The sequence below is a fragment of the Myotis yumanensis genome, unplaced genomic scaffold (genome assembly GCF_028538775.1).
Source record: "Myotis yumanensis isolate MYYU_CA2020_CCGP unplaced genomic scaffold, mMyoYum1.0.hap1 SCAF_19, whole genome shotgun sequence".
In the NCBI taxonomy this organism is placed as follows: Eukaryota; Metazoa; Chordata; class Mammalia; order Chiroptera; family Vespertilionidae; genus Myotis; species Myotis yumanensis.
This window is the reverse complement of record NW_027223770.1, coordinates 12,884,849-12,905,529: the sequence shown is the minus strand read 5'-3', so window position 1 is coordinate 12,905,529 and position 20,681 is coordinate 12,884,849. Positions and strand designations below refer to the sequence as shown.

At 58.4% G+C, this 20,681-nt stretch overlaps 1 protein-coding gene across 3 annotated transcripts; it reads right to left on the bottom strand.

Moving 5' to 3' along the window:
• Window positions 1–24: 24 nt before the first annotated feature.
• On the bottom strand, window positions 25–15,733 carry AIFM3 (AIF family member 3). Of its 3 annotated transcripts, none has more exons than XM_070399724.1 (21): window positions 15,671–15,733; window positions 12,750–12,921; window positions 8,696–8,909; window positions 8,362–8,471; window positions 8,033–8,142; window positions 7,896–7,940; window positions 7,575–7,671; window positions 7,387–7,499; window positions 7,035–7,121; window positions 6,180–6,271; window positions 5,941–6,071; window positions 5,725–5,840; window positions 5,554–5,625; window positions 5,399–5,462; window positions 4,806–4,882; window positions 4,586–4,703; window positions 2,847–2,945; window positions 2,505–2,580; window positions 1,881–1,985; window positions 1,228–1,248; window positions 25–1,019 (listed from the first exon to the last, which is right to left on the bottom strand). In XM_070399724.1, the coding sequence occupies exons 2-21, from the start codon at window positions 12,778–12,780 to the stop codon at window positions 980–982; spliced, it is 1,818 nt and encodes a 605-aa protein (XP_070255825.1). In that variant the 5' UTR covers window positions 12,781–12,921; window positions 15,671–15,733; the 3' UTR covers window positions 25–979. The 3 variants fall into 3 exon arrangements, with proteins under 3 accessions (XP_070255825.1, XP_070255826.1, XP_070255827.1); XM_070399725.1 differs by lacking the exon at window positions 15,671–15,733 and adding an exon at window positions 13,435–13,487; XM_070399726.1 differs by lacking the exon at window positions 1,228–1,248.
• Between the last annotated feature and the right edge of the window lie 4,948 nt (window positions 15,734–20,681).

Below are 20,681 nucleotides of genomic sequence, written 5' to 3'. Positions count from 1 at the left end.
CGGAGAGCGGCCGCTGTTCCCGGCATGCCTTGTCTGCGTGGGGCTCGGCCGTGATCGTCCGCCGCTCCCGGGGTCCCTGGTGGACGGTTCCGAGCTCGCAGCGGCCTCCGCCGGCAGCCAACTCTTCCCCTTCCTGCTTGGGACCCCAGCCCGAACCTGCCGCCGCGTCTACCCTCCTTCTTCTTATTGGCTGAGAGGCAGCGTAGTGCAGAGGTCCTGGATTCTTATCTCTTAACAGCAGAGCCTCAGTTTCTTCACCTGCGAAATGCGGCTTTGGGAAGCTCTGGCTGCCTTGAGAAGCTTGAGGTCTGTCTCAGGACCTAGCTCCTACAGCCCTAAGTGGGCAAATGCCCGCAAACTGCCAAACGCGTGCTGCCTCTGAGCTCTGAGAAAGCACGCCCTGTCTCACGCCCTTTGCACCTGCAGCCTCTTCTACCTGGAATGCCCTTTCTTCAACACCCAAAACCAAGACGCTGGTTGGAGAAGCCCTTCCTAACCCCCGGGGCAGAATCAGTTGCTCCCTCTCCTGGGCACTCACAGGCCAAACTTCCTTGGTGTGGCCCTGAGCAATCTATGGTTGTGCCTGTCTCCCTGTCATGTGCTTTCTCCCTCATGAGTGTCTGCCCAATTACAGTGGAAGTCACACAGATCTGCAAATGTGTGCGTTTTAATTTTGAGATAATGTCTAATATGTTGCAGGGTCCTACAGGGGATCGGTCCCAATAGAGGGAGATGAGGCAGGGCCTGTCCCACCTCTGCTGCCAGCCATTGGTGGCAGTCGAGACCTTGGGTGGTGAGCATCTCTTGGAAACAGTGGAGGCCTCTTTGGAGGTGAGCCAGGCAGCTGATGGCAAGCACTGGAAGGGCTCAGGTTCTGCCCTGGGGGATCCTGGGAAATTGGAGGTTGGCACCTGCCCCCAGGGCTTGGTCTCTGTCCCTGGTGCCCGAGCATGCCTGCCCAAGTCTGCTGCATGCAAGCTCAGGATCCTTTCCCTGTGAGCCAGGACATGTCGCCGGTCCTGCAGGAAGGAGGGGAGGAGGAGTCAGGGCGGAAGAAGAGCGCAGGCTCCCCACTCAGCACCATGAGCAGCTGGCCCTTGAGGACAGCAGGGGTCTGGTGTCCAGCAGGGATGTACTTGGGTAAAGGGGAAAGCCCATCAGGTGCAGACTCTGGGCTGAGTGGGGAACGGCTCGGAATGGTGAACAGGAAGGCCAGGGCACACGTACTTGCTGTGCAGCAGAAACAGCCTTTGCGAGTGCAAGAGGGAGAGACAGAGAAGGCCAGGGAAGAGCATGTCATTTATGTCCCCTCTTGGTGGTCCGTTGTTGCTAGTCTGAAGCCTACCCCCTTCCCATGGCCTCCAGGCTTTCCCCAGTCCCTAGAGACTCTTTGTAGGTAGGTCGAACCTACAGGGGGACTCCCATTGATACAATGCTGGGATGAGGGTAATGACTGGTGTCCAGTGTCTCCCAGACCCCAAACCACCACCCACATCTGTGCAGGGCATCCCCAGGGCATCACTAGCTGCATTTCCCCACCTGGCTTCTGCCAGGCTCAGCACACCCATGTCCAGTCAGATGTCCCAGGCCCAGGGATTGCCCAAGCAGTGAGCCTTGACCACCCCCCACAGCACTGACCCAGCCCTGGGACATGGCCCTTTTCCTTCTGTCTCCCAAGAGCACATATAACCAGCCCCGCTCCCAAATCACAACCTATGCCCTACACGGCCCCATAGCAATAGGAGCCACAGACTGATGGGGACCGAGAGTGGGGGGACGCCCTGGAGGGCTGTGGTGCAGCTGCTTGCCACAGGAAGGTTGAGCCAGTCCTTCGGTAGAATTCTTGTCCCCTTCCCCAGGCCTCCACTGCCCACACTCACTCCACTTCCCGCTTCCGGATGGCACGGCCCGAGGCCAGCACCTCAGCCACCTTGGACACAATGGGATCGTAGTTCATGCTGGCCACTGCGATCACCTCGTCGCCTCTGTGGGGAGAGGGTGGCTGAGCCTGGTAACTACCCTCTTCTCGGAGACCCTGACACACTCCTGTCCACCTGGGACTCAGGAAGGGATCTTACCCAGGACAACAGGGATGTCCCGAGCCATTGGTGGCAGCACCCAACCCTCGCTGCTTTGCACTTTAGCCCAACCTGGGCTTTGAGCTACTGTGGGACTCCCATGGAGGTTCAGGGCTGGGCTCCTGTCCTGGGATTCCCACTCTCTACCTGTGTGACTTCCCTCAGTGTAAACGCGGGTTAGCCACACCCACCTCAAAGAGCTGTGCTAAGGATCGAATGTCCTGTCGATGCGTGGCAGGTGGACTTATCACCCCACCGCCTCACCTCTCCTCGGCGGTGTCTCCTGCCTGCCCCTCCCTTCGCCCCTCCGTCCACCCCACCTCTCCGGGAAGCCCCCTCGTCTGGAGCAAGGCTTCTCTGGGATGATTTCCCCCTACCGACCAGGTCCTGCGGCTTCGTGCCCCTGCCCCACCCCGTTGCTCTCACTTGGTGTAAAAAGCCACGAACTTCAGCTCCTCCAGATCCCCCTGGATGATGACGTCGTCGAAGCCTTCTCCGTACCCTGTGGGCCGGGCAGGCGGGCGGGGTCCACGTGAGCTCAGCAGAGGCGATGGGGTTCCACCGGGTCAGGGTCCTGTGCCCCCCTAACTGCCCCCTGTACCCGCCGCCAGTGAGTGCTTTACCACTTTCTACAGCTGTCGTGGCCCCGCCCCTGGGATGCTCGTAGCTCCGCCCCAACTCCAAGCCCCACCCACCCCGCACTCCGCTATCACCGTAGCCCCGCCCCCAAAGGCACCTGGCCCCGCCCCGTCCCGAGCTTCCTGTTACCCGCGTAGCGCAGGCTTTTGCCGAACATGGCTGTCCACAGGTAGGGCACCGTACAGATCTCCGCCTCCTGCGCCAGCATGTTCTGGGCCGCCACGCGTCCTGCGGGACCCAGGAGAGTGAAAGCCCGACACGAGCCCCCACCGCCCCTGCACTGCCTGCCCTTGCTCTCTGGGGACCCCTCTCATAAGGGGCTACTCCTTCTCGCCTCCCCAGTGGTCCAGCTGATTGGTACCAAGGGGGACGCCTAGCTCAAAGCTGGCCACTCAGATGGCTTCTCTGGGGAATTTGAGTGAAAGGTCCTGGGTCTGGAAGGTGGGTTTCCTGGGGATGTGGGGCTGCCCGGCCATCTCAGGTGTGCGCACAGGCAACTCATGGGACATATGGGGTCTGAAGAGGGAGGCAGGAGAGCAGCTACAGCCAGGGCCCCAGAAAGAATAACGATGGTGGCTTCCCAGTTCATGAAGCCCCACTGGAGGCCTATGGTTGGGTGTCTGTGAGAGTCCCCTGGACCCTCCCATTAAACTCTAATTACACTGATGAGTAGAATTGGCTCCTTAAAACCTAGCACTGCTCAGCTGGCGTGGCTCAGTGGTTGAGCATCAACCTGTGAACCAGGAGGTCACGGTTCCATTCCCGGTCAGGCACATGGCCGGGTTTCAGGCTCGATCCCAGGTGTGGGGCATGAAAGAGGCAGTCAATTAATGATTCTCTCTCTCTACTTCTCCCTTCCTCTCTGAAATCAATAAAAAAAAATATTTTAAAAAACAACAACCTAGCACCAACTTCAGACCTTGGATCTGAACAGAAATTAGTACCAGCAGGGGGTTTCAGGCAGCAGAGGCTCAGGAAACATGAAGGCAGAGGGGAGAGGGGGAGAGGGGAGGTGGGTGCAGGGAGTCTGGGATCCTCCCTATAAGGTAGCTAACTTGCTGGCACCTGCAGCTTAGGGGCCTAGACCAGGTGTGTACAGTGAGGCTTGGTGAGGGCGAAAGTCTGTTCCTCAGAGAGCACAACAGTTCCCCGGTGAGCCCAGGTCTCCAGGCCCAGATGGCCACTTCACAGGGGTCTGCATGAGACAGCTGGGTTCCCAGAGCCAGTCCAGTGACCCAAAGGAGACAGAGCCCCTGAGTGGGGAGCTGGCCCAGGTCCTACTAAATCCCGTTCTCTCTCCCTGGTGAATGTGTGTCTTTGAGTGAAAAAGAAAAGGAGAGGCTGCTGGCCCGGCTGGCGTGGCTCAGTGGTTCAGCATCAACCTATGAACCAGGAGGTCATGATTCGATTCCCAGTCAGGGCACATGCCCAGGTTGTGGGCTCGCTCCCCAGCGTGGGGCATGCAGGAGGCAGCCGATCAATGTTTCTCTCTCATCATTGATGTTTCTCTCTCTCTCTCTCCCTCTCCCTTCCTCTCTGAAATCAACAAAAATATATATTTTTTAAAAGGAGGTTGTTGGAAGGACTAGTGGGGTGGGGTGCTGTGGCTGGCCGAAAGGGGTGTCCAGTTAGCACAGGAGGGAGGTCTCTGGAGATGGGCCACACACAGGGCTTGCTCTGTGAGCCGCTTGATCACCTGGATGAGGCTGGCCCAGACAGGCCACCACAGAGCTTTGACTGCCTTTGCCACCAGCAATCAGGGCCCAAGGTCAGAAACTGAGGGATGGGCCTGGGGGAGGCTGAGGCCCTGGGACAGCCTTTCTCCCACCCCCCTCCCCCCCTTTATCCTGCTGTGGGGTTGGCCATACCCTGGGCATGAGCCATCTGCCAGTGTGGGATGTTCACTTTCCGATTGTTCCTCCAGGCCAGGGGGAAGGTGACGGCGTCGCCAGCCGCAAACACGCCTGGGACATTGGTCTGCATCATCTGCGGGGAGAGGGCACAGGACTCTGTGAGAGGGACAGGGGCCCTGCCCTGGGCCTCCCCCTGCCCCTAGCCCAGCACCCTTCCCACCCTACCCAGCCCCACCTTGTTGACAGGGATGAAGCCTCTAGAATCCAGACCGATGCCGCTCTGCCTCAGGAAGCCCGTGGAGGGCACCGCACCTGACAGGATGGGGCCGCTGTGTCCACGTCTCTTGTCTCATCGCTCTGCGTGACCCACACCCTTCACTGGTCACAACCAGCCCCAGGCTGACCATCCATGGGCTGCATGCACTGCAGCCTGTGTGTGTCCTGTCCCTTCGGCCTGGATCCCCACAGACCTCCGTGCTTCCCGCTAGGCCTCGGGTGTCACCTCCTCTGAGAAGCCCAGGAAGCTCCCTGATAGGGTGGGCATACAGCGCCACCCCAGCCCTGTGCTGCACCCCAGCTTTGTCCCTTCCCAAACTGGCATCTCAACTGGATCAGGGACCAGCTAGAGGCATGTGTGTCCTGCGGCACTCACAGGGCAGGCCATGGACTCAAGTACGAGTGGTCATTGATGTTTTTATCTCTCTCTCCCTCGCCCTTCCTCTCTAAAATCAATAAAAACCTTAAAACAAAACAAAACACTGAGGCTCAGAGAGGGAAGGGACGGGCTCAAGGCTCTGCTCACTCATGCCCGCCTGTTCACCCACTCACCAATGCCCACCACACAGACGTCAGCCCGCACCACCTTGCTGCTCTTCAGCACGACCTCCTTCAGCTGTGGGGAGTAGGCGGGTGAGCAGGTGTGCCCAGCTCCCGGGCACAGGGAGCGGAGACAGAGAGCGGCCGGGGGCGGGGGAAGGGCCCACCTTTCCCTCCTGGGCCCGCAGCTCCGACACCTCTGTCTGCATGTAGAACTTGACCCGGTTGTTCTCAAACATCTGTCAGGGCAGGTGGGCCATGGGCGGTAGGTGAGAGCCCATCTAGGGCTGGGCTGGGTGCCCAGGGTTCTGAGGGGCTGGGGACCAGGGTGGGCTCACCTTCATGAGGGCACGACCTACGCGCTCCCCCAGGAACCTCCTGAACGGTGTCTCCTCCAGCTCCACCACGGACACCGAGTGGGCCTTCTCCGTCAGATAGGCAGCCACCTCCATCCCTGGGCCGGGGTGGTAGGCAGCGGCTGGCACCCTGCACCTTCCAGGGTCAGCACTGGCTGGGGATCGGCCACCTCCGCCCCACTCTCCACAGCCGCTCACCTAGGAAACCGGCTCCCACAACCACTGTGTTGCGGCCCCGAGCCAGCCTCACCACGCGATTGGCATCCTCAGGCGTCCGGATGGTAAACACGTTCTCCACCTCTTTGCCTTTGCAGCTCAGGGTCTTAGGGCTGAGACACAGCCAGTGTCAGTGAGGGGCTCCGGCACCCCGAGCCCACCCATCCTGGCCGGTGCCCTGCCTGGTGTCCAGCAGGGGCCAGCAGGGCAGACACTCCCACCTGCTCCCGGGAGCCAGCAGAAGCTTGCTGTACTCCAGCTTGAAGCCGTCCTTGAACACGACCTTCTTGTTTCTCACGTCCACTGTGACCACCTGCAATCCCCCCGAGACAGAGCATGGACCTGGGCCCGGCCACCCTCTTCTGACTCCTTCAGTACCCCCTGGGTGCCCAGGGTTCTGAGGGGCTGGGGACCAGGGTACCACAATCCCAGCAGTACCCCCAGGGCCTGGCCGGTCCCTCTGAGCAGCTCCATGGGGGCTTTTCCTGCCACCTGGGCTGTCCTTCCTCCCTCACCTGGCAATTCCTCCTCACTCTTTTTATTTCTTTTTTTGTTAATCCTCACCCAAGGATTTTTCTTTTTTTTTAGAGAGAGAGAGCGTAGAAAGGAGGGTCAGAGACACAGAGACACATTGATGTGAGAGAAACACATTGATCGATTGCCTTCCATACTCACGCCCCCTGGGGCCAGGGATTGAGCCTACAACCCAGGCACATGCTCTTGACTGGAATCTAACCCCTGACCCTTCAGTCCGAGGGCTGATGCTCTAACCATTGAGAAAACTGGCCATGGCCCTCCTCACTCTTTAAGCTTCACCTTTCCCTCAAAGCCCGTCTTCTACTCCCAAGTCCCACCAGGTTCTTCCATCCCAGCCCCGAGCAAATCATCTCTGTCCCCACACTGGGGACCTGGGACATGTGTCCAGGACCCTACCAAACAGGAGATCCAGTGCAGCCTCCCAGGCCCGGAGCCCCCCCGGGTGCCTGGGCAGCAAGGCCAGGAGGGCAGAGCACACCCATACCTTTAGGAGCCTACACGACCTCACGCCCTTCAGGGCTGCCCAGCTTTGTCCCTACCTGAGCCTCCGTGAGCACCTCGATGCCATAGGCTCGGAAGAACTCCTTGGGCCTCAGGGCCAGCTGCTCAGGCTGGGCGTCCAGGGACTGTAGGAGAGAGCCAGCTTGAGACGGAGCCAAGCAGCCATCGTTCCATTTTGCAACAGAGGACCTGGGACCCGAGAGGGTGGAGCCAGCCCCAGGTCACACAGGGGGTGCAGGACAGAACTCAACAAACCCAGATCTTCAAACTCTGGGGCATGAGCAGAGGGCAGCTGGCTGGACCCCCAATGGGCAGCAAGCAAAGCTGAGTGGGCCTGACTGCATCGAGAGGGATAGAGCCCCCACCCCCACTCACCCCACCCCACCCCACCTTGCTGAGCTTGGGCCGGTCATAGGGGAGGTGCCTGTCCAGCGTGCACAGGACGATCCTGTCTGAGAAGCCCTCCTGCCGCAGGGTCTCCGCACACACCAACCCGGCAGCACCTGAGGGGAGGGGGTTGCGGATCAGGGACCACCTCTCCCCCACCCCACCCTGCCTCTCATGATCCCAACACCAACCTGCGCCCACAATGAGCACGTTGGTGCTGCCGCTGTGGCCAGCACTTGGAGAGATGCACTTGGCCATGACCTTGGTCCTTCGCTGCAGCTGCAAGGCCTGGGAGTCGCCAGAGAGGGGGGTGGGGAAATCTGGGGTCACGGCCAACCTCCCTGACACAATCCCAGCAGACCAGCCTCATCCCCGCCCTGTACCCTTCACTCTGCTCCCCGGCCACACTCACCAGACTCCCTCCCACCACAGGGCTTTGCACAAGCTGTTCCCTGGGCCCAGATGCCCACCTCGGGCTCTCCCTCTTACCTGAGCCCAAGCCACACCCTTACCTGCTTGCTGGCCCGGACGTACACCTTCTCCTTCTCAATCTTCACCTGCAAGTGGAGGGGCTCAGAACCAGGCTTTGGGTGCTTCCATCCCTGACCCTGTACCCCTCGGCTCCTACCCACCACACACCCAGCCCCACCTGGAACTTGTGCAGACTGTCCAGGCCAGGGAAGTCCTCCAGGTCCCCAGTGCTGATGTTGAAGCAGGCGCCATGCCAGGGGCAGCGCACCCGGCCCCGGGACAGCACGCCTGGGAGGAGGCAGTACCGAGCTGGGGCCGCCTGCAGGAGCCTCTCTCCAAGGTCTCCTGTGTCCCAGCACCTGCTGGCCCTTCCACACAGCCCCAGAGACCCCTCCAGGAGGTGAGGAACTGGAGGCCCAGGGAGGAGCCAAGCTGGGCTGGGCCTGGTGGCGCTGGGGCTTAATGGTGCAGTGGCCACGCCCACTTCAGGAGACCCGGACAACTCACCTTTCACCAGGGGTGCACCGTAATGCGGACACTTGTGGCCCAGGGCATGGAACTCCCCGTTGTCCTTCACCAGCAGCACCTTCCCCCAGCCCAGCTCCACTTCCCGCATCCTGGGGAGGGGCTGCGCTCAGAATTCAGGCCAGGGTGAGGCAGCACCTCCTCCCAGAGGCCAGCCTTCTGGGGAGCAGGTCCAGACCAGCAGAAGCCACAAGGCTGTGGCCAGGCTGGGAGCTAGCCTTGGGCCCCTCCAGGCCGCCCCATCCACCTTACCTAGGGCTTGTATTTGCCCTCCCACCTGGGGCCCTCTGACCCCTGTACCAGGCCCAGCACCCACTGGCCATTCTCGAGATCCTTGACATGGCAGACAGCGGCCTCCACGCAGTCCTGAGCACCAGGGTAGGGGTGCGGGGCAGGCAGACGCTCCTCCGAGTGGAAGTGGCGGGCAGTGCCGTTGCCCTGGTAGGCCCGGGGGCTGCCCTTCCCGCTGGCTGACAGCTCCTCCTTGCCCCGCTCCTTCTCAGGCAGCACCACCTCGATCTTGAGCTCCACTGTGGGGGGGCAGGGGGCACGGTGAGCCCCCCGCCCGCCCACCTCCTCACCCACTCCAACAGCAAGGAGCCTTACAGTGGCACGAAGCAGGGCAGGGGCAGCAGGGTGGGCACTGGGTGGGCCTGAACTGATCTCTGCGTGATTTTTTTTTCTTTTTCTTTTTTTTTTAAAATATATTTTATTGATTTTTCACAGAGAGGAAGGGAGAGAGAGAGAGAGTTAGAAACATCGATCAGCTGCCTCCTGCACATCTCCCACTGGGGATGTGCCCGCAACCCAGGTACATGCCCTTGGCCAGAATCAAACCCGGGACCTTTCAGTCCGCAGGCTGATGCTCTATCCACTGAGCCAAACCGGTTTCGGCGATTTTTTTTTTTTCCAATAACAACATTAGTGAGGGGGGCACAAAGAAAACTCCTTCCACCCTGACATCGCCCTTTCTCCAGGAATCTGTGTGGAGGAAAAGCCCTGGTGCCCTGAATCTTGCTCTGACTCCCAAGACAGTTCCCAATAGAGGACAACAACATCCCTGAGGTATATAAGGGGCAGGTTTAGGGTCTGACTCAAGTGAGAACAGGGCATCCCAAATTCGTGTAGCTCAGGTCCCGGCCCGTGAATCTGAGCAACGGGAAATTGAGGGTTCATTGTTCTAGGCTTGCAACTTCCCCATAGGTTTGAATTTTTTTTTTCAAAATTCAGAAAAAGTGTACACGACATAAATTCAACTTTTAAAAATAGCTATTCTCGCCAGTTTGAGAGAATCCTTCAGCACTGCCCAAGCCCTGGTTTTTCAGTATCTTCACGTGCAGGGGTCTGGGGCCCTGGGGGTGCATGTGGACAGAGCAGAGAGGGCACAGCGCCCCCCACACACCCACACACACCAGCCTCAACACAGAAGATACTTCCACAGCCTGCCCATGGGGCCAACTCTAGGGGAGAGTTGCCAGAGACTGTCATTTTCTTCTTTATACTTTTCTGCATTTTCTAAATTCCCCACAATGTGCCTGGGGTATTTTTCCAATTAGAAGGGAACAATAAACAGAATTTTGAGCAGTGATAATCCGGCCTCCTGGGCGGCTGCTGCAGGGAGGGAGGCTGAGTGAAAGCTAAGCCCCTGGCACAGCGTGGGCCAATGAGGGCGCAGAAGGTTCCTCTCCCAACTCCCAAGGCACCAGAGCTTCCAGGCATCTCCCGGCTTCACCTCTCATCCTCTCCACACCCTCAAGCCTGACACTCCAGAAGCGAAGAACCCAGAGTCACGCCTCCCAGCCTTTGCCTATGCAATTCCCTTGGCCCACGGCCCTGGCTAACTCCTGCCCGTCCACCTAGACACACAGCTCAGGTGTTGCCTCCCCTGACTGTCCAGCCTCTGCCTGTCCCTCATCTCATGCTGTGCTAATCCCCCTACCATGGCCTGGCCTGGGAGACTGGGGGGCAGCCCCCATCCTCAAGTTCCAGCCCCCAGCTGGAGTGAAGGTCCACTCTAGGATTCCAGCTGGGCAGGAGGGGCACCTGGGCACACCACATGCTGAAGCTGTTGTGTCAGGTGGGGGTGGTTGTGGGTGGAGTGGGCTTTCCCTCCGTTTTCCACACTTTATGTAATAGTGTTAGAATGTTTTCAGAAGAATTAAAGAGAAAAATACTTTGAACCCAGCTGACACCAGCTGTGTGAGCTTTAGAGAGGGAGCTCACAAGAGCAGCTTGGCAAGGGCCCAATAAGAGCCCAGCTAGGCTGTTTTCATCCTCCACCTCCTTCCGGAGACGCTGCCTGGAGCCATCTAACTGAAAGCCATTAAGGCAGGAGCAGTGGTGGAAAGGGGAGGAGCGTCTCTGCTCACTCAAGAGCCAGAGCAACCCCAACTCCATGGTTCCCAGCTGCCCACTGGTGAGTGGATGCTGAAGGAGATAACATATGCAATATGTAAACCAGAGCAGAAGCTCAACAGATGCACCTGGGTAATAGTGGTTTATTGGCTAGCTTCGAGCTTCCTGGCAGCTGTGAAGAAAAGGGAAAGCCTTTCAGTAGCACTTGTGGCCGAGTAAAAGGCAGGTGACTAGATACCAAGAGAGGTGCACTTCCTGCTAGTTCTGAGCTTAGCAGGAGTCTGGCCTGGAACGCTTCCTATAAGGAACACAGTGCCACTGAAGTACGGGGAGGAAGGAATGTGTGCTGATGTGCCCTGAGCAAGGTAGAAAGTGAAGAATGTGCACAGAGATATACTTATCTGATTTCCCTGCGGTCCCTTCTGATCTTCGGCTAAACCCTCATGGCCAAATGCTCTCACTCCCACACTCTGAAATTCCCTGAGTCTCATCCCTGATCGGCCCAGGGTATGTGCCTGGGGCCTGAGCTCCTGACTTTCCGCCATAGCCCCACAGGGGAGTCCTGGCTGCAGCCAGTCTAGCCCCAAAAGAGGGCAGAAAAACGTTTTGCAAGTGCTGCCTGTGTGCCAGACCCTGTGCTAAGCGCAAGAGCCTGCAGAGGGTGCAGATTTATCAGCCCATTTTCCAGGTGAGAACACAGAGACTCGGAGAAGCGAAGTCATCTGCCCAGGACCACACACTCAGGAAGGAAGGCTGGATTTGGACTCAAGAGGCCCAGTTCTCAGCACTGTGTCTGGTGTGGTACGTGTGACCAGCTCCTATACGAGGAGTCCTCGGGCCAGGGGTCCCAGGCAGGCCAGCCTCTGTGTTTCTTTAAAGGAAACGACAGGTGGCATCTTCTGCCCAGGGCCTCCTGCCAGGGCCAGCCAGCATCCTCCCACCCGACTCTGATGGGGGAAGGCTGAGGTCAAGACAATGGACATCATTTACCAAGGAGGCAGGTAGGGTGGTGGGATCTGAGTGTCCACAGCACAGGAGTGAGGGGAGGGCAGGTGTGGGCGGGTCCCTCTGCCTGGCAGGGCGTCACACATCTCCTCTGGCCCCAAGTTCCCCTCAGACCCAGGAAAAGGAGAAAAGGCTCAGGCGTTCCAAGGTAATGGAGCCGATGGGTATCAGGTAAGGGGAGATGGGGTGAGCCATCCTGGGCAGCGTGGCCTGGACAGGGTGGGCGGGGCACTGCCTAGGTGCTAGGGAGGCCTCTTGGCCTCAGTTTCTCCCTCTGTGGCATGCCTGCGCCCCTTGCCTTCCTGGGTATTGTGAGGATAAAGGAGGGGAAGTGGGGCCCGAGGGAGAGCCCAGCAGAGAAGAGTCTCCATCAGAGAGCACACTCAGGTCTTCCCAGCACCCTGGGCTGAAACTCCTTGGGCCAGGCAGGGTGGGGATTTCCTGTACGAATGGGAAAGTGTGCCCTGAAAGCCTGAGAAAGTGGCCCAAGGTCACACAGGGGTCGGGAGAGGTGAAGAGGGCTGGGATCTGTCCACTCCGCTCTCACAGCAACTCTGAGAGGTCGGGTTCATTTTGCAGAGAGGGAAAGTGGGGCTCAGAGAGGTCATGTGCAGACCCCGGGCCCCACAGGGGCTGAGGACGCCTGTCTCCAGAGCCCTGTTCCCTGGCCCTGGGGGACACAGCCTCCCTTCCCCACCCTGTGGCAGGAGGAACCCTGCCCCCCGCCCCCTTTCCAAGAAAGAATCAGTTGTTATCCCTACCACCAGCACCCAAAGCCCAAAAATAAAGAGGAAGGGTCACTGGAGGGGGGCCAGAAGTATGGCTCCAGGCCCCCCACCCCCTCCCGCCTGCAGCGCATTAACATTCGGCTGCCACCCAGCCTGACCTACTTCTGAGGCAGAGAGGGAGGGGGAGGAGGAAGGTGGCAGGGAGGAGGGAGGAGAGATGGAGAGGGGAAAGAAGGAGGGTAGAAGGTGGACGGAGCGGGTAAGCAAGAAGAGAGGAGGTACCTGGCTTGGGCTTGGAGAAGCAGCCGCCCATGGCGAGTGGCCCTCAAATGAGCAGGGGGCAGGTGCACAGATGGTGGGCGGTGGGAGGCTAGGGTGCCCCCAGCGGGGCTGGACCCCCCACGGCCCTTAGAAATGCTGATGTTGCCATCCCAACTGGAGTTGCCTTCAGGACCTGTAGGGGTAGAGAGAGGAGCATCTGTAGGGATCGGGGCTTAGATGGGGATGTGAGTAGAAACGCAGAGAGATAGACTCTGTGGGGAGGGGCTCCTAGAAGAGGCCCACATTGGAGCTGGGAAATGTTTCAAATAGGGGAGCCAGACCCCAGAGGAACAATGGGGCCCTGGAGGGCACCTCCCCTGTGAGGCCCTCCAGGCTCAGCACCCTCACTCCCCACTCCCACCTTTGCCTGGGCTGTGCCCACTGCCAGAGGAATCTGCCAGACTTGTGAGTCCAGCCCCACAGCGGCCTTGTCCAGGAACTCCCCTGTTTCTGCTGCCCCCTCAAAATCTGGCAGCCTGGGAGCCCTGCAACCCTCCTTTCTCCAGGGAGGCCACCATGGCTGGGGTCAAACACGAGATCCCCTTGGGCAGACGAGAGCCTTCCTGGTCCTCTTCCCACAAGGGGATGACAGTTAGTGCTCCCTGATCCCTGCACCCCCGCTCGTTGCCAGGCTCTGGATACCCACCTCCTTTAAGGGCAGCCACTGCTTCTCGCGCCCAGCCCAGAAGTAGACCCAGGCTGCCAGGCCCTGGAAGCCAGGCAAGGGGTCCAGGAGGCAGCCCAGCCTCTACCCCTCCTCCCAGTGGGAGCTGCTGCCAGGAGGGGCTGGGGGTGGGTGGGGCTGGGCCAGTCCACTGGTCCCCAGGGAAACCCAGCTCCATGGTGAACAGAAGTGGGCGGCAAGCCCGGGCACACAGTCCTGCCACAGACTATGCTCAGCAGCCATGAGCTCCCACCCCCACCTTCACTCTTCACAAATGCCCACCAGGCCCACGACACTGAGGTCATGCCCTACAGCAGATGGATAAACGGAGGAGCCAAGGACTCGCCAGAGTCAAGCAGCAGGTAGGAAGGAGCATCTGGGTGGCCTCCCATCCCCCTCCCACCTTAGTTCCAAGATGGGCAGGGACCCAAGAAGCCAACAGATCACCTTGCAAGCCACAGAGCCGGGGGAGGGGTCACCAGGTCAACCAAGAGATCCCTGCAGCCAAGGCCACAGGATGGGCCATCCAGAAGACTGGACTTTGCAAGACTCAGGAGAAAAGTGTAGCTGCTCTGTTTACAACGGACTTCCTCACAGTCTATCCCGCAGTCAGCCCATTTGCTTTCCCTGGAAGTTCTTCCTACAGTCTAACTTGAGGTGCAGCTGAAGCCTACTAGGTCTCGCCCAGATCCCAGCAAGGATCCTGGGAAAAGGTTGGGGAAGGACCACCTACTGCCTGGCACCTGATCTTATCTGCCCTAGTGGCACTCCTTACAGTCCAGGAGGCAGTGGCACCCGAAGGCCACCTGGGCACACCCATGCTCTTTCCCCCACTCATCACCAAGGCAGGTTTGCAGTGTGGCCACCACCTGCACTGCCTGCACCCTCCCTGGTCTCCCCAGGTCCTGGCTTCACCTCTAGCTCAGCCCTGCCCACCTCCTTCCTGCTGGACCACAGATCCCAGAAAAGGTGGGACCTCACCTGGACACCGGGTGCCTGGCTGGGCTGTTCCCTCCCTTCCCAGGTGCTCAGGTGTCTGGACCCCCCAAAGCCTTGGGCCTGGAAGCAGACTTGCTGGGGCTGGAACCTTCTCCAGGCTACTCCAGGGCTACTGTGTGCTACGCCAGCTTGGCGTCCTCCTGCTTCCTGCAGGCCCAGACACCCCCACTCAAAGGCACAAGTCCTTGCCAGCGACGTGGCAGGAGGGAACCCCAAGTTTTTTTGTTTTTAAATCCTCACCTGAGGATGTCTTTTTTTTTTATTGATTATTTGAGAGGGGAGAGAGAGAGAGAGAGAGAGAGAGAGAGAGAGGGAATTATCAATGTGTGAGAGAAATCACCCATCGGTTGCCTCCTGTATGCCCTCTGACTGAGGATGGAACCCCGAAACTTGCGTATGTGCCTGACCAGGAATCGAAACCAAGATCCTTCCTGCTCAGGAGGACACTCCCACCACCTTAGCCACACCAGCTAGCGTGGGACCCCAAGTTTTTGCGGGGTGCTGTCTGTCCCTTGCCCACAAGCTGCCCAATGCAAAAAAGATTGTAACAGTTGCCTGTACGAACCACTAGGGGCCTGTGTCCTGTCCCAGAACTCCCTCCCAGGCCCCCTCCTCTGCACTGCCCCCTTCTTTCTCCTGGGTCCCACTCTTCCCCAAGGGTCACAGGGGCCCTTCCCATACCCACCCCGGGAGGCTCCTGCGCCCGCTCAGGCCCTCGGTGGCTTCCAGCCTTCCTCCCGATGGCCTCCAAGCTCCTCAGCCCCCCCCCCCCACCCCCCCACTGGGCTCAAGCACAGCCCCTTCTGTGCACTCTCCCTGCCTCTGCACGTGCAGTCCGGCCACCTGAGATGCCCTTACAGGCAGCCTTCACGCGTCGTCCCGGTCGCCCCACCAGACTGGGTGGCCCAAGAATGGGGAATGCCACACAGTAGGGCCGCGAGGCCAGCGGGGAGGGCCGGCGCGGGGCGGTCGGGGGTGGGGGGGTGGGGGGGAAGGAAGAGGGGCGCTCCCGCCGCCCCAGCTTTTCTCTCTCTGCCCCCGCTGGCGAACCTCAGCCCTCAGAGCGCAGTGCCCAGGTCGGAGACCCGCGAGCTCGCAGGCTACCCCGAGGTGCGGAGGCTGCGGGGCAGCAACCCGGGAACAGAGTCGGGGTGGCGGGGTCGTAGGGTCGGGCCGGGGTGGCGGGGTCAGGGTCCCGGGGGCCGGGGAGGGCGCTCACCTGGGCTGAGCGCGGCGTCCGCTCTAGAGCCGCTCGGGGACCGCGGCCGCAAAGGGGGGTGGGGGGGGGGTGGGGCGGGAGGAGGAGCGGGCGGGGCGGGGCGGGCGCTGCGGCGACACTGCGGCCCGGGAGCCAGCGCGCCCCGCCCCGCCCGGCGCCGCCCGGCAGCGCAGGTGGGAGCTGTCCCGGGTCAGGTCGGCCCGCGGGCTCCGAGTCCCGATGCGGGCCGCGGGGTGGGGTGTGGGGAGGCAGCCGCGGGCACTGCTGGCCGGGACGCTTTGGCAGGTCCTGGGACCCCGGGGCTCCTTGCGAACCCCAAGACACGCTGGAGGCGCACCGGGTCCGTCAGATTCTTTTCCTTTTCTTCTTTTAATCCTCAGCCGAGGGTATTTTCCCCATTGATTTTAGAGAGAGTGGAAAAGGGAGGGAAAGACAGAGAGGAAATATCGATGTGAGAGACATACATCCTACTGGCGCCCTGACCCCGGCGAGGGCGAGGGAAGAGCCTGCAATCGAGGTACGTGCCCTTGACCGGAATCGAACCCGGGACCCTTTGGTCTGCAGTCCAACGCTCTATCCAAGGAGCCAAACTGGCTCGGGCTCCTTTTCTTTTTTTATCCTGTCTTCGAGCCACCCGTGGGCAGCCATGGGGAAAAGTTGAATCACCCGGAGAAACCTCTCCAAGAAAGAAAACCCAACTCACTCCCGCTTGCCCCTCAGATACCTTGACCGGCTTGGGGAGGAGGGGTTCAGTCCCCAGGTCTCCTAGCTCCCTCCCTCCCCTCTGGCGGTGGGGGTGGGGAGAACATTATATGTTCTGCGTTCTATTTTAATTTGTATTTTATTACATTTTCTCTTTCCCACCTATCATTATACCAGGAGAATTTAATTACCTGAGTCCCCATAAATCCTGGTGCACCCTGGTGTCGTGTCCCTTCCTCCATGAAGCCCTCCATGATCAACATCCCAGGACCTGACATTCTGACTCCTGGACCTCAGTGTTTCATTGTCCCCACTGTCCAGATCTTTCTGTTGTGGTTTTGTCTCACTAGCAAACTAGAATTCACTGACTGTGTGAGAAATGAATGAATGTCACATTCCAAAGATTTGACGTCACATATCAGGGCCCACCAACTCTGTTGTCCTATTATTGCTTCTTTGGTGGTTTGAGTGAGTTGGGTCCTTGTTTATTTTCTGCCTCTCCCCTTTCTTGGCCTTGCTCTCCGGTAAGGATGACAACACAGCCTTCGGAGGGAATCCTTTACTTATGCCATACCTTGCCCAGGGGGGCCAGTACAACCTACCCCCCCCCACCCCATTTTGCAGATGGGGATGCTCAGAGGCTGAATCTTCTCTAGGGGCAGGACCAGGGCCTGCATGGGTCACACTCATGCAGGTGGGTGTGGGGCCCAGGCGTGGAGAGAACATGCAGCTCAGCTTGGGCCATCCTCTGTGGCCATGTGTGGTTTTCACAGTTTGATGGCTGCCGCTGCCACTGCCACAGGAGAGGTCCATCACTGGGCAGATGGCATTGCTTGGGCCCAGTGCCCTTAGCCTCCAACCAGCCTACCTCCATTCCATATACATGCTGACCTTGCGCCCCCAAACCTTACCCCACTCCCTACCTGACCCAGGACGACAGTGTGCCCCAAAACCATGGCTATGGCTTCACATTCATTTATTACTTTAATTTTCACAATAGCCTGAGGAGGAAGTTTCTCTTTGTATCATTTCCATTTTACAGATGGGGAAACGGAGGTTCAGAGAGGTTCGGGACTCCCCAAGGCCACAAAGCTGGTGAGTGACAGAGCACAGACTTCAATCCTGGCAGGCTGGCTTAGGCTGTGCTGGGCTTACAAGGTGGAAAGGTGGGAGTTGGAGGGGAAAGGCCTTCCAGGCTCAGCTACGGCCTCAGTGTCTCCAGTACAGAGTCCAAGTCCTGCTCTGCGACCTTTTCAATCAGTGAACCCCCTCTGCCTTAAGTTCCCCAGGAAACATGGGGGTAATTGCATTGCCCCCTGGCTGGGGCTGCCTCCAGGACACCATAACAGGTTCAGAGCCAGGCACTCAGATTGTGTGGGTTGCGGGCTGCTGAGCTTGGGGTGCCAGAGAGAAAATTTGGAGGACAGGTCAGCATGGGGGCTGAGGAGGCAAACAACCCGGGGTGATTTCCTGACATGGGGGAGCCCACTGTAGTGCCCTTTGCCCTGGGGATTGGGCTCAAGGCTTTGGCTGCCCCATGGTGGGGCAGAAATTGCAAGATCCCTATGGAGCAAAAGCTAGAACCAGAGTTAGTCAAACCAAGGACTCCCTATCTGAAAATCCCTTCCCTCAGAATCCTAAAGTTCATGGAGGGCAGCCAGACTGGGTTGATGCTCATGGACAAGGGGATCCAAGGACAATCAGTAGGCCTCTCTCTGAGCCTTGGGTAGCCTGAGGTCCTGGTCTAGCCCCAAAGATGATTCTGACAAAGTGATAGCAGCCTTGATAATACCTAATGTCAGCAAAGAGGGAAATCAAGCTCCAGGTTGAGATACAGTGAGGTGACCTCCGGTAGCTGAGATCCCCCTAGACCAGCAGACACCCGAAAGGCAGGAAGGGGGTTGCTGAGGTCTGAGAAGTGGCTGATCCCTTCCCTGCCACCGGCCCCAGCCCTGGAGTACCCCCTCCATGCAGCAAGCCTGTCTCTGCCCTCTTACATCTTCCCCCTCCTGTCAGTTTCCTTATTCCTCACTCCCCCCAGCCTAGGGTCTCCAAGCCCAGCGTGCAGGATAGTCCTTTTTTAGTTAAAATGAGATAGCTGTAATGTCTAACATTGTGATTGACACTGGTGCCCCCTGGAGGCCAGTTTTTTTTTTTTTTAAACCTTCCTTTTTTTTTTTTTTTTAATATATTTTATTGATTTTTTACAGAGAGGAAGGGAGAGAGATAGAGAGTTAGAAACATCGATGAGAGAGAAACATCGATCAGCTGCCTCCTGCACATCTCCCACTGGGGATGTGCCCGCAACCCAGGTACATGCCCTTGACCGGAATCGAACCTGGGACCTTTCAGTCCGCAGGCCGACGGTCTATCCACCGAGCCAAACCGGTTTCGGCCTGGAGGCCAGTTTGAGGGTCTGCATGGCCCTCCCTGAACTTTAGGGTTCTGAGGGAAGGGGTTGAGAGGGGGGCCTTCTTCCCTGGATTTTCAGATAGGGAGACCTTGGTTTGACTAACAGATCCACAGGAAATGTTGGGGTACTGATACAGCACAGCCAACATCTGAGCTGAAGCCAGCTGTGTTGAGGGGCAAGATGGGTGGTAGTGCCCAGAGCTAGTGATTTATTTATTTATTTAGTGATTTATTTTAGAAGCAGAAGTTGGGGGAATCCTCAGGTTGGGGAGTGCAGGTGAAGCCCCACCCTCAGCCTCATCTCTGACTCCCTAGCTTGCTCTGGCTACTGCAGTCTAGTCTCTCTCCTGCGCAGTCTCATTTGCAGTCTGACCATCATGTTCCCAGCACCCTCTGGGTTCTCTCTGACTCTGCTGAAGCTAGCTCCAGCCCCCCTAAACCTCTTTAGCCCAGCCTGGGCCCTCCCAAAGTTCTGTTCTTAGGCTCTGGGAACACCGGTCCTAATTTCAGTCCTCATGGAGGGATGGAAAAGTCAGGAGGGCTTTATTAGGAGGTGGCAGAAGCTAAGGACAGATGGACCAATTGGGAGTTCATCAAAGGAGAGAAGGGCATCCAAGCAGAAGGAACATGTGGGCAAAGGCAAGGAGGTAAGGAGTCAAATTCTGGGGCATTCAGAATGTCAGTCCGGTCTGGCCTGAGTTTTGGGTTCTGGGCAGGGGCATGGCATGGAGTGTTATGACAGGCCAGGGAGGAACTAGGTAAGGGGTTTTCTTCACATGGGTCTTCAGGAGTAAAACATACCAGCAACTAGGATTGGCACTGGACTGGAAGGGAGCAGGGAGGCCAGGGGACACCTGGGGCAAGGACTGAGCTCGAGTCTTGGTGAGCTCAGTTGGGCTGCAAATCTCCATTCCTTGGCTGGTTGGCACTGGGGCTTGGATCCCCTCCTCTGGTTACTGACCTGGCACAGCCCTGCCCAGGTCCCTCCTCTTTTTAAAAAAAGATATATATTTTTTATTGATTTCAGAGAGGAAGGGAGAGGGATAGAAACATCAATGATGAGAATCGTTGACTGCCTCCTGCAAGCCCCAAACTGGGGATCAAGCCTGCAACCCTGGCATGTGCCGACTAGGAATCAAACTGTGACCTCCTGGTTCATAGGTCCACACTCAACCACTGAGCCACTCTGGCCAGCTGGGCTGTCCCCCCTTCTCTTGGCACCAGCCCTTACTTGCCCTCTACGTAGCTACTGACCATCTACTGCCTGGGCCTCAGGCACTCACTCAGGCTTCCCCTTCCTCAGATCCCTTAGCCTTTACAGTGGAGTTCCCCAGGGCTCTCTGGTGGGTGGGTGCGGGCTGTCCTCCCTGGCCTACCACCTGGCCACCTGCTCTGGACCTCCCTCCTCCACTGGTGCCCACTCCCACTTTAGCAATGGCAGAGCTGGGACACTCCTGTCCTAGGGGGGAGGATGGGGTGTGTATGGCCACCAGACCCTGTGGCAGCTGCCTCTGGGGAAGAGCAGCCCCCACCCCAATTTCTAAGGGTTCCCTGATTCAGAGGAACCCAGCCCGATTGCTGACCAAAACACCTTTTCAAACAAAGTATTTTTTAAAGGTGTCTCTGGGACATATTTTTTTTTCCCAAGAATGATTTGACAGTTTTGCTATTTCCATTTAAGACAAACTTTTCTCAAATTCTGCAGATTCTTGAAATCGCTAGGAAGTGCCAAGTTCTATATAAATATGGCACTTCCTGAAACTCATTTCCGGAGGTTCACCACAAAATTCGGACCTCAATACACATACTAGTAAATAGGCATGGGAACAGGGCTCTGGCTGAGGGGTGTCAGGGAAATCAGTGAGCTGCCAGCACCTCAAGCGGCCACCTAAAGGTC

Excerpts from the sequence above, each read along its gene's own strand:
- AIFM3 (XM_070399724.1), bottom strand. The coding sequence starts at position 12,780 with ATGGGCGGCTGCTTCTCCAAGCCCAAGCCAG. Across the intron at positions 7,500-7,574 it reads CGTGCTCATTGTGGGCGCAG|GTGCTGCCGGGTTGGTGTGT; the intron begins GTTGGTGTTGGG and ends CCCTCCCCTCAG. Across the intron at positions 6,272-7,034 it reads AGGTGCTCACGGAGGCTCAG|GTGGTCACAGTGGACGTGAG; the intron begins GTAGGGACAAAG and ends GGGGGATTGCAG.